The sequence below is a fragment of the Pinus tabuliformis genome, chromosome 6 (genome assembly GCF_031772625.1).
Source record: "Pinus tabuliformis cultivar Carrire ecotype Pingquan chromosome 6, CPIR1, whole genome shotgun sequence".
Taxonomy (NCBI): Eukaryota; Viridiplantae; Streptophyta; class Pinopsida; order Pinales; family Pinaceae; genus Pinus; species Pinus tabuliformis.
Genome location: NC_142292.1, coordinates 404,968,693 through 404,983,574, shown reverse-complemented (window position 1 = coordinate 404,983,574; position 14,882 = coordinate 404,968,693). Strand labels below are relative to the sequence as shown.

At 37.9% G+C, this 14,882-nt stretch overlaps 1 protein-coding gene across 1 annotated transcript; it reads left to right on the top strand.

Moving 5' to 3' along the window:
* The first annotated feature begins 203 nt into the window (after positions 1–203).
* On the top strand, positions 204–8,395 carry LOC149259017 (putative pectinesterase 53). Its single transcript, XM_089446175.1, has 5 exons — positions 204–507; positions 656–786; positions 1,042–1,245; positions 7,890–8,125; positions 8,251–8,395. Exons 1-5 carry the CDS (start codon positions 204–206, stop codon positions 8,393–8,395), a joined length of 1,020 nt encoding a protein of 339 aa, XP_089302301.1.
* The last annotated feature ends 6,487 nt before the right edge of the window (positions 8,396–14,882 follow it).

Sequence of the window (14,882 nt, the reverse complement as noted above, 5' to 3'; positions counted from 1 at the left end):
TTTCATTTGGCTGAGAGCTGAAGGGTAGCTAGCTGTATATAAGTATCGTGAGTAGGGCCTTACTAATTACGAATTATTGTTTTATGTGTGACTGCTTTGAAAATGATAGATTATTGCTAACATATATAGAATTGGGTTGATAGATTCTTTTCAATGCACACCAATTCTGTGAATCCACCTATTCCTTTAATTCATTCATGGCCATGGCCAACTCTAGAGGATTGCTTGTTATAGGAGTATTTCTTGCAGTGGTGCACGTGTTTTTTACGCAACCTACCCACTGTGCTGTCCATAGAAAATCTGTAAAACGTATAAACAGTAATTGGGGGAAGGTGGATTCCGCAGAATTGGGGGGCAGTTCGTCTGGAATTGCTGCCAACTTTGACAAAGCCCGTGTGTTGACAGTAGCTAAGGAAGCAGGTCAAGGCGATTTCACAACGGTCCAGGGGGCCATCAACGCAGTTCCAGTGCATAACAAGAACCCCGTCGTGATTAATGTCCGTCCCGGTATTTATAGGTCGGTAATTAATGAAGCTAAATAATAATAATGTGAGAGTTTCATAAGAGGAGGAAATAGCTCCAGCTTACATACATTTCCTTTATGTCGTTTACATAGAATGAATGATTTTATTGTGAAATAAATTATGTCAAAAAGGGGAGGTAAAGGAAAGTTTTGTGATCAGAAACAGAAAGGGTGTATATATGAGAGTGCTTTCCTTCTTGTGTGTACTGGTACTGGTGTGCAGAGAGAAGGTGACGATTCCTGCAGAGAAGCCATTCGTGAGGGTCAGTGGGTCGGACGCCAACAGCACCGTCATCACTTGAAATGATAGCGCGAAATCAAGCGGTGGGACATATTATTCAGCAACGGTGTCTGTGTATGCTTCGGATTTCACAGCCAGAAAAATCACAATCAAGGTAAGGTTTTTGAATTTTATTATTGACTATTAATGTCATAGTATAAAAAGTACATGAGATGGCATATGCCTAGATTATATATATAATTTTTAAAATACTCAAGTCAATTTTATATATATGCAGAATTCATATGGTCCGGGAAATCTTACCCCGGAAGATCAAGCTGTGGCGGTGAGGATTTCGGGAGATCGTTCTGCTTTTTACGATTGCAGATTTCTGGGGTATCAGGACACCGTGTTAGACGAAAGTGGGAGGCATTATTTTCAAAACTGTTACATTGAGGGTGCTATCGATTTTGTATGCGGCAATGGAAGATCTATCTATGAGGTAAAGTTTAAAGCAAATACAAATAAAATCTGCAGTACCCACATACATGTTGAATTTGTAATTTCAACGCAGGCGTACAATGCCAGAAACTGTTCATCAAACCCGCCTGAAATATTTCGCACCAGCTTTCCGGCGAAGGGATATTCCGGCGATAAAATTTAGAGTTGACTCGTGGCTCTCCCCATAAGTCAGCCAACGTAATATTTGGGGAGGTAAAGTTCAACCCAAAATTGGCTTCCGAAATTGATCTCCACCGTCCGATCTGCTCCCGCGCTCTCCACCGTCGATTGTCCAAAGATGCATACGAGCCAGCGTTTAATATTTGCGTGGAGTGTATTTCAATTTTGGTTGACCGTCGTAAAAGTATTTATTGCATGGTTATTATGATTGGTAAGTGATTTAAATTTTAATGTTTTTATATGTATATGGGCATATGTACTCAATGTAAGTTTTTTTTAATGAGCGTTGACCATTTTGAGTTTTAATGAGCGTTGACCATTTTGAGAAATGTAGTGGGAGGGAAAACAAGAAGGCTGTAATTTTTTTTTGTTATGTGTTGGCCATTGTAAAACTGGGGAGCAGCGAAAAACTATGTGTGGTATGTATTGAACGCACAGCAGTGCGAGAAATCATATAGAACAGGGATGTATTGTATTGGTTTGCCATCGCAGAACCAACAAATAGCATGAAATTGTTTTGTAATATCCACAGCAGTAGAAAACAAGAAGTGAAAGAGCGCATGGTGTGAGTTTTTTTTTATATAAGTGAATGTAATGAAATTTTTACTGTGTATGTAAAAATTTCTTTTACAGCAGTAATGTAAAAAGGGTTTCACAGCAGTAAACCCAGCTTAGTGAATTCTCACGTGAAAACAGAGTTTTGGTTGAATGTTGTTTTTGGTAAATCCCTCTCAGTAAAAGAGGAAGAAATATGTTGTTTTAGGCATTTTTATTTTAAATGAATATCAATCATTTTATGGTGGTGAAATACTCTGTCTTCAGTCATTTTATTTTAAAGCTTCCGTGTGCACAAAAGATTCTAGAGTGAAGGAAACAGAGCATTGCCTATGTGGAGTTTATTTTCTGTGTTTTTGGGATTTTGCCAGAAAAATCGCCAACAGTGGTATCAAAGCACGCTCAGGCTCTTTGAAGGTGACAAAGAAGCTGAAGGGAGGAGTCTTTTGTTGCAGCAGTAGATCTTCTCCAGCAGAGTGAAGGCTCAGTCAAGAAAATACTCAGGTATTTCACAAAGTTTTTTTTGTGTTGCTGAAGAAGCAGTCAGTTGTTTTAAAATACACAGTCAAGAAATTGAAGCATAGTTGAGGCTGCAAGAATGGCTGGCACAAGCACCAGTAATAGCATGGGTATGCAGCTCCCATTATTTGATGGTAAAAACTATGACTATTGGGCAATAACAATGAAAGCCTTGTTTGCTTCCCAAGACTTATGGGAAATAGTTGAGGAAGGTTTTGAACAACCAGCAGATGAAAATGAGTTTAATGCATTAACTCAAGGAGAGAAGGATCTATTAAAGAGCTGCAAGAAGAAGGATTCAAAAGCCCTTTTCTTCTTGTATCAAGCAGTGCATGGAAGTGTGTTTCCAAGGTTAGCAGCAGCTAAGACATCCAATGAAGCATGGCAAACCCTCAAGACAGCCTATCAAGGCATGGAGAGAGTGAAGACAACAAAACTACAATTGCTGAGAAAAGATTTTGAGAATCTGAGCATGAAGGAGTCAGACAACATTGACTCATTCTTCACACATGTAATTGGTTTGGTCACACAGATAAGGACTCATGGAGAAACCCTTGAAGATAGGAGGATTGTGGAGAAAATATTGAGGGTCTTACCCTCAAAGTTTGATGCGATTGTCACCACCATTGAAGAGACAAAGGATCTCTCAAAATTTTCAGTTGATGAGCTACATGCATCACTGATAACACATGAGCAGAGGTTGAGTAGAAATGAAAGCTTATCTCTAGAGCAAGCCTTCAAGACCCAGATGTCCTTTGGAAGAGGAAGAGGTCAAGGCAGAGGAAACAAAAGAGGAAGAGGCGGAAGCCAGAACAGAGGTGGAAGGAACAGCCCAGCAAATGCACAAGGAAGAGGCAGTAATCCAAATCAGAACCAAGGCCAAGGCAGCAGCCAACAAAGAGGGCAACATCATGCTCAAGGACAAAGGTATGAAAAATCTGATGTCCAATGCTATTATTGTAAAAAATATGGGCATTATGCCAGTGAATGTAGGAAGAAACAACATGATATGAGTAATAGACAAAATGCAAATGTCACTAGAGAAAACATCAGCCAAAATAATGTGTTGTTAGCTTGTAACATGGCTGAAACAAACAGTGAAGACATATGGTTTTTAGACTCAGGTTGCAACAACCATATGACAGGAAACATAGCCTTCTTTTCTGCTCTAGATCAGAATGTGAAATCAGAAGTTACACTAGGAACTGATAGTAAAATCTCTGTTATGGGAAAAGGAGAGGTAAAAATATTTACAAAGCAAGGAGAAAAGAAAACCATAGCAGATGTCTACTATGTCCCTGGAATGAGATGTAACCTCTTGAGTATTGGACAGCTTGTCCATAAGGGGTACAATGTTTTCTTTAAAAATGATGTATGCACCATCATGGATATAGCACCCAGCAAACGATGCATTGCTGAAGTAAAAATGACAAAGAACAGGATGTTCCCTCTCAGGATCAGGGCAGATTTGAAAAAAAAAAATGTAATTGCAGCAGTTACCCAAGAGGCTTTCCAAAGCGTGCCAAAAGATGAAAATTGGTTGTGGCACTTGAGATTTGGACATCTCAATTTTGGAGATCTAAATTTGTTGAGCAGGAAAGGAATGGTAAGAGGACTACCATTGATAGAGAAACCGGACAGCCTTTGTGAAGGTTGCATTTTGGGGAAACAACATAGAGAAAGTTTTCCATCAGGTAAAAGCATAAGGGAAAAGGCACCCTTAGAGATCATCCACTCAGATTTATGTGGACCAATGCAAGCTCCATCATTAGCAGGCAGCCAATATTTCCTAACATTCATTGATGACTTTACAAGAAAAACTTGGGTATATTTCCTTAAAAACAAAAGTGAAGTGTTTGAAAAATTTCGAAATTTCAAAGCACTTGTGGAGAACCAAAGCGGGTTGCATATAAAAGTTTTGAGAACTGATAGAGGAGGTGAGTATATCTCCAAGGAATTCCTAAGATTTTGTAGAGAAAATGGAATTCACAAACAGTTTACAGCAAGGTACACCCCACAGCAAAATGGAGTTTCTGAAAGGAAGAATAGGACCATCATGGATATGGCGAGGAGCATGCTGAAGGCAAAGCATTTGCCAAATGATTATTGGGCTGAAGCTGTAAATTGTGCAGTGTATATTTTGAACAGGTGTCCTACAAAAGCAGTGTTGAACAAAGTGTCGGAAGAAGCGTGGAGTGGAAGAAAGAAAGGAGTCACCCACATGAGAGTTTTTGGATGTGTGGCCTATGCACACATACCAGATCAGCTAAGGAGGAAGTTGGACAGCAAAGGGGAGAAATGTCTTTTCATTTGATACAGTGAGGAATCCAAAGCCTACAGGTTGTATATCCCATCTACCAAGAAGTTTTTCGTCAGCAGAGATGTTCAATTCATTGAGGAGGAAGCTTGGGATGGAAGCATAGAGAAAACAGTCAATGTTAAAAACTGTTTGTCTCATGATGAAGATGAAGAGGAAGTGGCTGAAATGCATCCCCAAACAGCAGCGCCAACAGAAGGACATCAAGGGACACCATTGAGGATAAATGAAAGTGCTTCTACAAGCACACCACAAGGAGGAAATTCAAGTGCATCTTCAAGCACTTGCACACCAAATGAAAGAGGTAAGAAGCTCAGAAACTTAAGTGACATTTATGATGAAGGAATGAATTCCTTATTTGCCTTGTATTGTCATGTTGATGATCCTATTCATTTCGAGGATGCAATCAAAGATAAGAAATGGATAGAAGCTATGGATGAGGAGATGAATGCCATAGAGAGAAACAAAACATGGGATTTGGTTGAGCTACCAAAAGGGAAAGAAGTCATTGGAGTCAAATGGGTTTACAAGACTAATAGCAATGCTGAAGGCAAGATAGAAAGGCACAAGGCAAGGCTAGTTGTCAAGGGGTACAAGCAGCAGTATGGGAGAGATTATGAGGAGACTTTCGCACTGGTTGCAAGAATGGAAACTGTGAGAGTAGTGCTGTCCATAGTAGCACAAAACAAATGGAAATTCTACCAAATGGACGTGAAGTCAGCATTCCTAAATGGAGTGTTAAAAGAAGAGGTGTACATTGAATAGCCTCTCGGCTATGAGAAGAAAGGTGAAGAGCACAAAGTGTGCAAATTGAAGAAGGCTCTTTATGGGCTGAAGCAAGCGCCAAGAGCATGGTACAGCAGGAAAGATTCATATCTATTGGATAATGAATTCGACAAATGTGAAGGAGAACCCACCGTCTACATCAAAGAAAAAGATGGTAAAATTTTAATTGTTGTCTTATATGTTGATGATGTTATTTTCACAGGTAATGATGATCAGCTCATTGAGAATTTTAAATCAGTCATGAAAGAGGAATTTGAAATGACTGACATGGGTTTCTTGAGATACTTCTTAGGTATAGAAGTAGATCAAAATGAAAAAGGAATTTTTATCTCACAAGCAAGATATGTAAATCAAGTATTGAGCAGATTTAACATGCAAGAATGCAAGGCAACGATCACTCCCACAGTAATGGGATTAAAAGTCAGCAGAGAGGACAGCAGCAAGGATTTTGATCCTAGTTTGTACAAGAGTATTGTTGGTAGCCTTATGTATTTAACAGCTACTAGGCCTGACATTATGTATGCTGTTAGTTTAATTTCCAGATTTATGGAGAGGCCAAAGGAGGCACATTGGCAGGTAGAAAAAAGAATTTTGAGGTATGTCAAAGGTACCAAAATGTTTGGCATATTATATAGTGTCTCAGAACATTCAGATTTAATTGGATACACTGATAGTGATTGGGCTGGAAGTGTAGATGATCGAAAAATCACTTCCGGTTATGTTTTCCATATGGGTTCAGGAGCCATTTCATGGGCTTCTAAGAAGCAGTCCATTGTAGCATTGTCTACAACAGAGGCTGAATATGTGGCAGCTACAGCAGCAGCATGTCAAGCAGTGTGGATGAGAAGAATGTTGAGGAGCTTAGGCCAAGAGCAGGCAAAAGCGACAGTGATTTTTTGTGACAATAGCTCAGCTATTGCATTGTTAAAGAATTCAGTGTTTCATAAGAGAACGAAACACATTGATACAAGGTTTCACTACATCAGAGAATTGGTGAACAATGGAGAAATTGTCCTAGAACATTGCAGGACTCAGGAACAGGTAGCAGACATCTTGACAAAGCCACTGGATCAGAAAAGCTTTGAATTTTTGAGGAAGTGTTTGGGTATGAACAAATGCCCAGCAGTTGAAATTAAAGGGGAGTGTTGAATTTGTAATTTCAACGCAGGCGTACAACGCCCGAAACCGTTCAGCAAACCCGCCTGAAATATTTCGCACCAGCTTTCCGGCGAAGGGATATTCCGGCGATCAACCCCGATAAAATTTAGAGTTGACGCGTGGCTCTCCCCATACGTCAGCCAACGTAATATTTCGGGAGGTAAAGTTCAACCCAAAATTGGCTTCCGAAATTGATCTCCGCCGTCCAATCTGCTCCCGCGCTCTCCAACGTCGATTGTCCGAAGATGCATAAGAGCCAGCATTTAATATTTGCGTGGAGTGAATTTCAATTTTGGTTGACCGTCGTAAAAGTATTTATTGCATGGTTATTATGATTGGTAAGTGATTTAAATTTTAATGTTTTTATATGTATCGGAGGTATGGGCATATGTACACAATGTAAGTTTTTTTTTAATGTGCGTTGACCATTTTGAGAAATGTAGTGGCAGCGAAAACCAAAAGGCTGTAATGTTTTTTTTGTTATGTGTTGGCCATCGTAAAACTGTGGAGCAGCGAAAAACTATGTGTGGTATGTATTGAACGCACAGCAGTGCGAGAAATCATATAGAACATGGATGTATTGTATTGGTTTGCCATCGCAGAACCAAGAAATAGCATGAAATTGTTTTGTAATATCCACAGCAGTGGAAAACAAGAAGTGAAAGAGCGCATGGTGTGAGTTTTTTTTTATATAAGTGAATGTAATGAAATTTTTACTGTGTATGTAAAAATTTGTTTTACAGCAGTAATGTAAAAAGGGTTTTATAGCAGTAAACCCAGCTCAGTGAATTCTCAGGTGAAAACAGAGTTTTGGTTGAATGTTGTTTTTGGTAAATCCCTCTCAGTAAAAGAGGAAGAAATATGTTGTTTCAGGCATTTTTATTTTAAATGAATATCAATCATTTTATGGTGGTGAAATAATCTGTCTTCAGTCATTTTATTTTAAAGCTTCCCTGTGCACAAAAGATCCTGGAGTGAAGGAAACAGAGCATTGCCTCTTTGGAGTTTATTTTCTGTGTTTTTGGGATTTTGCCAGAAAAATACCCAACAAGACAGACATTATTTTGATTTTGATTTCTCATATAAAATGGGAGCTGCTGATAATGATTTTTTGGATTTGTTGATTGCAGAGCTGCGATTTGTATGCCATTCCTATAGATAATGGGGCATTTACAACTCAGAAGAGATCTTCTCTATCGGACAACACGGGCTTCGTTTTTCTGCACTGCACGTTGACAGGCAAGGGATTAATGTTTCTGGGCAGGGCATGGGCACCATATTCCACAGTATTGTATGCTTACACTTACATGGCTGACATTATCGTCCGCCAAGGATGGGATAACTGGAATGATCCCAGCAGAGATAAGTAAGCCAGCGCTATCCTTTTATTCTAACCCGCCTGCACCAGTACTCTATATATATAATCCTGAGAATCCCATATCTCATTCTCATTCTAACATATTCCTGTTTTCATTCTTTCTGCATCTGCAGAACCGCGCATTATGGGCAGTACAAATGTTGCGGAGCTGGTGCAAGTGAAGCCAAAAGAGTTGCATGGTCGCATGAACTCAGTCCTACGGAGGCCGCGCCGTTTATATCCATCGATTACATTGATGGGCGTAGCTGGATCAGATAGATAGATGACATCAGCTACCAATTTCATTCCAAAAAATATTCCCATCCCAAACGTTGACCTGAATGAGATGTTTATACGCATACAAAGACTTTGTACCCTGGTAATAGAAAATAAGTGCTGCATTCATGCAGTGTAATGTAAGAACAAGTTTGAATATAAATTATACACCTGGAATGGTAATAAAATGGAGATTTTGTTTTTGAAGTGATTTGTATTTTCTTTTATTAATTATGTTTAACAAAAATTAAAATAAGATATTCAAATTATTGTTATACAAATTTATTTTTCAATGTTATGAATTTTATTGGTCAATATTGAATAAATTTATTATTACAGTTCTCTCTTTCACTCTCCTAAGAGAGAATAAGTAATAACAATGTTCACTCAACATTCGTTATATATACAATAATGACATTACTATTAACACAATAATAACATGTACATGTAATGGTTGATTTTTAAAACATCAACATTACCATAATGCCAAAAGTAGGTGTCCATTCATAATTTTCTTTTACTTAATGGGTGTAACCCAAAGCTAAAAAAATACAAACAAATTTTGAATTATACATATACATGTACCATGATAAGATTTACATGAAAAATAGTACTTGAACACAAAAAAAATTCAAATAGACATCCACAATTCTGATAGACACCCATTGGAAAAGGTGGGGCAGACATTCACATCCACTTGCAGACGTGGCGCAGGAATAGCTTCTAGTAGAACCACCTTCACCATGATAATCCTAGACTTTTCAGTCATGACGGCTTGTTGTATACCCATGCCCATGCCCTTGGGAGTTGGTGACTCAAATGAAAGCATGAGAGAAACCAATACGAGATGAATCATCCCACTTGTCCATGCACATTATCCTTCCTACTCCCAACGATATCAACTCAAAGTGTTACCCACATTGTTCATCTGATTATCCATAAATCTGTGGGACAAATTTCCACAACCCATTCATTCTATAATATTACAAGGTTCCTTCCAATCACCCATATTTTATTGATTACTTTGATTTCATATGTCTCGGTATCATAGATTTCCCAATCTCATGGCTACTATCTACTATACTTTGTGTGGCATAAGTAGATGCGGAGCTACTGGGTGTAGTTGGAACACATTTTTTCAGAAGAAAAAAATAGAAACATTTCTTCAATAGAAGTGAATATTGTTTTACATTAGCATACATATATTGCAGGTCTTTCCCAAGCTAAATTGGTAAATCCAAAATATAAACGAAATTGGACCACTGATATGCCATCAATACATCACTATAAGCCTATGAAAAGATTATTGACACTGAGACAAAAAACATAACAAAACAGAGGTAGACAAAGAGAGTACAAAAATTTTGGAAAAAACTAAAAATTTGAAAATGGCAGAAAGAGATTGGAATGTCTCTCCTTTTGATCTCAAAATAGCCTTGGCCACTAATGATACCATCGACCCTGCATTACTAAAGCCTATGCCCATTATTGAGAGCCACACCATGCTTGGAAAGAGCTTCCACCTCTAGGTTTTGTCACCCGTATACATGCTGAAATGACACTCACGTAAGGAAGCCTTCAAGTCTCGAATTCATTACATCCAATTGCATATATGAGGGACATTGAGATCACTCCTACTATGTATCCATTGAATTAAATAGAGGGAGTCGTCAATGATCTTAACCTTCTCAATGCCTATCCAAGAGACACATTGAATAGCACCCCATAAAGCAATCATCTCTTCCCTGCAATTGTCTCCAAACCCACTAAACCAGGAAAAATGACATGGAGAAGATGGATCAATATGAAGATATACGTCAAAGTAACATATGCGGAATATATCACCCAAATCAACCAAAGTGACTGATCGAGAAGGAGTCTTTGGATGCCATGAACCAATTTCATTAAAGCATGCAACAATCTTGAGGGCCACCATCTTGATATCTGGGACTTTACCCTCGAAAATGAGGTTGTTCCTAGCTCACTAAATCCCCTAAAATGTATAAATGGGACAACCCTATAAGGCCTAGCATGTTGGGCCCATGATATGAGACAATATGTAATAGAAAATAATTCACACGCAACATTTAATCCCAGGAGATGGGAAACCTCCTCCCAAAGAACACCGGCAAAAGGACATTTCAAAAAATGGTGATAGTAGTCTTCCCCATTCAATTTGCAAAGAATGCATATGCCACAACCGATAAATCCCAATTTGATCAATCTATCCTAAGTCAAAATGCGGTTGTGGATGGTTAACTAGACAAAGAATTTTAATTTCAAAGGGACATGCCAACTCCACACATGATCAATCCAGTCAGTATAAGGAAGGGGCATGATGTATGAATAGATGAGTGTATATGCTTCCTTGGCACAAATCTTCCCATTCACTATTTGATTGTTCCATACAAGTCGATCCCTACGTTGTGACAGCGTGATGCCTGCTTGGCATAGTAGGTTTCGATAGCTTTCCCATTCCTCTTCAAAGAGATGAGGAATACCAAGATGCCATGCATGGGGCCATGCTGGGGTGGACAACAAGGTATAGTCTCCCATTCACATGCTGGTGAGAGTATCAATCCCCTGGTGATTTAGGAAATGAATCAAAGGGGGTAAGAGAATATGACATCCAGATACACCCTTAATGGCATCCCTTCCAATTAAAATATTATGTCCATTCCCCACTAGCTAGCGAAGGCTACTACATAACCATGGGATCACCTTCTTGAGGCTTCACCATATGATAGAGGAACATGCATTCGAGGGTGCCCCTGCTCTAACCCATTCCTCCATGCTATGCTGAAAGATATATTTACCAAAAAAAATTCTCTGCCATAGGCCATCTTCATTGAATACACTCCATAATTTTGTTGTCAAAATAGCCAGATTGAACCTTCTGAAATCCAAAATGCCCCGTCCACCAAAATATGTCAGCTTAGAGATCTGAAATAACCTTATAAGATATATCTTGCTAGAGTTACCAGAACCTAGTTACACTTTTGGGTCATTCTATTATTGTTTTTGGTTACATGTATGATATATGTTAGTTATTCACTGTGATCATATGTACATGCGTCCATTAGTCATTAAGGATAGTAACCCGTAGTTATATGCCTTGAGGTTGTATGCATGATGAGTATGTTCATTGAAACTAGAATCTTGAGGTTATATGTATCATGCTAACATGGATTGGCCTATGCAGATGGTTATGGTTATGACATTTAGGTATGAGTTAACATATTTGTGATATTTTGTTATACTAATCTATACTGACTGTGCCTATGTGATTGGTATGCATGAGTGACAATTGTTTATGAGTTTATGATGTGAACATGTTAGCTAGTTATTATTATGGACATCATGGCCTTATTTATGTTGATTTGACATGTTGTGAAGTTATATCATGCTAAAGTAGATTAATTTTTCACACAAGATAACCTCCCCTGAGATACATTAAGGAATGAGTTTGATTGTGTCATCTATTTGATGGTCGAGTGTTTGATTATGTCATCTAGTTGATTTATTTAACATCGCATGTTTGCAAGTTGTTTGAATGCTTGATTATTTGCATGATATGAGTATGTGTCTATAGGATTGCATGAATAAATGATATTGGTTTAAGATGGTTGTACTAATACATATGTGTTGAGAGAACTGATATGTACTTGAGTGTAAGTAGGTACTAGTCGTCGTATTATGCCTAATAATTGTGAGTTGATTATGATATGTTTGCGAGTATTGGTAAAGTTTGATTTCAAATTAATAAATAGGATGCCTTGATCCTTGGAACATGTGACTGAAATGTGTAAACAATTGTGGGAAACATGTTTAGCATTAGTGTGAGAAGGTAACAATTGATTTTCTTATATATACTTAATAGCTAGGTGATGTGATAGCATAAAGGTAGACTCAATTATAGCAAGGTAAATGGTAAAAGAAAGGAATTTGGTAAGAATTCCCTTGGCTATGTTTATAAACCCTAATTCCAAACAAATTAGTGCTTTACATACATGAAGTCTTCTTAACCTTGATTTGTCTGAGATGATGTGGATATCTGCTATATTCATGGACATGTATTGAAAGTTATAATAGCTAGTGTCTAGTTATAGCTATATCTCTCAAGGGAATTGGAGTCCCTTGAGTGATGGCATGAATGTGTTCAGGTACAAGGCAACGTGCTTGGCACAACAAGGTAAGATAACTCGTATATTGTTATGTTTACTTACGCACTAATAGTTGTGTGTCGATGACAGTATGATGCAGGGGATTACAGGACACAAGAGACTGCCATGAAATATTGAATGAGGCTCACGTTGAATTTCCCTTGGAGGCATTAGGAACCCATGGGGATTGAGTCATGGTGTTTGTTGCTAGTTTTATGCTTTCAGCCTTTTGCAATTCATTTTTGGTTGATTTTTAGATTTGATTGCATTGGGCACATCGCCATTGCACTTTGTTTGTGGTGTCATATTGTTATTAGTTTTCATGGTTTTCTTATTGTTTTTCTCTTGGTCTTTCCTTTTATGTTTTGAGGGTCTTGGGAATTGGTTAGGAAGAAGGAAGTTAATGTAGCTTGGGGAGAGTTGTGTGATACCCGATATGTAATGTAAGACCTGGATGAAGCTTAGTGCATGAGTAAGGCTAGTTGAAGGTAAGAATATGACAATCAATTGGAATGGTTGGGTCCATTGTGGTAAATAGATGGTGGGAGTACAAACATAAGTATACATGTATATATGTATTCATGTATGTATGTATGTCATTGTTTGACAGGGTCGTCAGAAATCATGATTTTTTAATTCTAATATTTATATGTTTGTATGTATGTCGTTTTCTAATGGGATCATGATTATTTTATGCTAAAATTTCTCTCTCTCTCTCTCTCTCTCTTTTTCTATATATATATATGTGTGTGTGTGTGTCATTGTTTGACAGGGTTGTTAGGGATCATTCTGTGGAGTAATGATTGCTTATATAGGTGAAGGGCATGAAAGAGGTTCCTGGGAAACAAGTGGAAAGAGTAGCCTCGACAAATTTATGAGGTTAATATCATGTGGATATGAGTTGATATTATGTTTTTATACTATTCTTATGTTTATGTTATGGACAGGTAATGTTGAGAGATACATCAACAGAATGAAAACAACATAATCTGTGACATGATACGATAAGCATGGATGATGGAGAGACACTGGAAGTAAGGTTGTTTGGTAGAGACACTGTGGTTTTGATGTGCAATACTACTATTGTATATATGTTGTATATGTTGCACCGGTGATTTTTTGTGCATACAATGTTGTGCGTATAGGGTTTTGCATACATGTTGTTTATGCAATTCTATGTATAGATGGTGTTGTGTACATGTTGTTTATGCAGTGTTTTGTATAAATGGTGTTGTGCAAATGTTGGATATGTGGTGTTGTCTACATATGGTGTTGTGTGCATGTTGGATATGCAGTGTTGTGTACATATGGTGCTTTGTGCATGTTGCATATTCAATGTTGTGTACATATGGCATGGTGTGCATGTTGTACATATGGTGCTATGTACATATTGTGTTGTGTGTACAATTGTACATGTGGTGTTGTGTAGATCTTGTGCATGTGGTGATGTGTACATGTGGTGTTGTTGCATGTTGTGTATGTGGTGTTGTGTACATGATGTGCATTTGGTGTTGTGTAAATGTGGTATTGTGTATACGTTGTGTAGGTGATGATGTGTACATGTGGTGATGTGTACATATTGTACAGGTGGTACTGTTGTACATGTTGTATTGTCTGCATGTCATACTGTGTTGTGTACACGCAACATTGTGTGTATGTTGTACATTTTGTTTTGTGTAGTGTGGTAATGTGTATGTGCATTGCATAGTCATGGTATCATGACATGTGTATTCATTGTGTTGTATTATGTGTAGGTGAATGTATTATGTTGTGTTCTACATCAGATGTAAGTATATGTATTGTGTTGTGTTGTACACTAGGAGTAGGGGTATGTGTTGTATATCGGGTGTAGGTGCATGTATTCTATGTCATGTGTGGTTGTATGCATGTGGTGTACACTATCTATATGTGTACGTGGTTGAAGAGAAGGAACTGGGTGTTTGTCGGGTGTGACAGTTGATCCAGTGTGCATATAGAAAGGATTAATTAAAGGATAAGTATCAATATTTTATTTTAGTTTTAATTATGCATGTGATCTATGATTCTGGTTTATGATGGTTACATATGATCTATGATTTTGATTTATGATGGTAGATTTTTTAGCTATCCAGATGTGATATGTTTATATGTGATGATTTGGTCAAAGATGCTAGTTTGACTTCTTGTGACTCAAGGTAAACATAAGTGCAAGTGTACCTTATTGACAGGCCACCAATGAGGTATGATTTGGATATATTTCAATTCATTTTTAGTCTAATGGAAATTATGTACTTGGTACGGGAATGTATGAATATGTCGAGTTGGTGGTTGAAATTCGCTACAAGAAT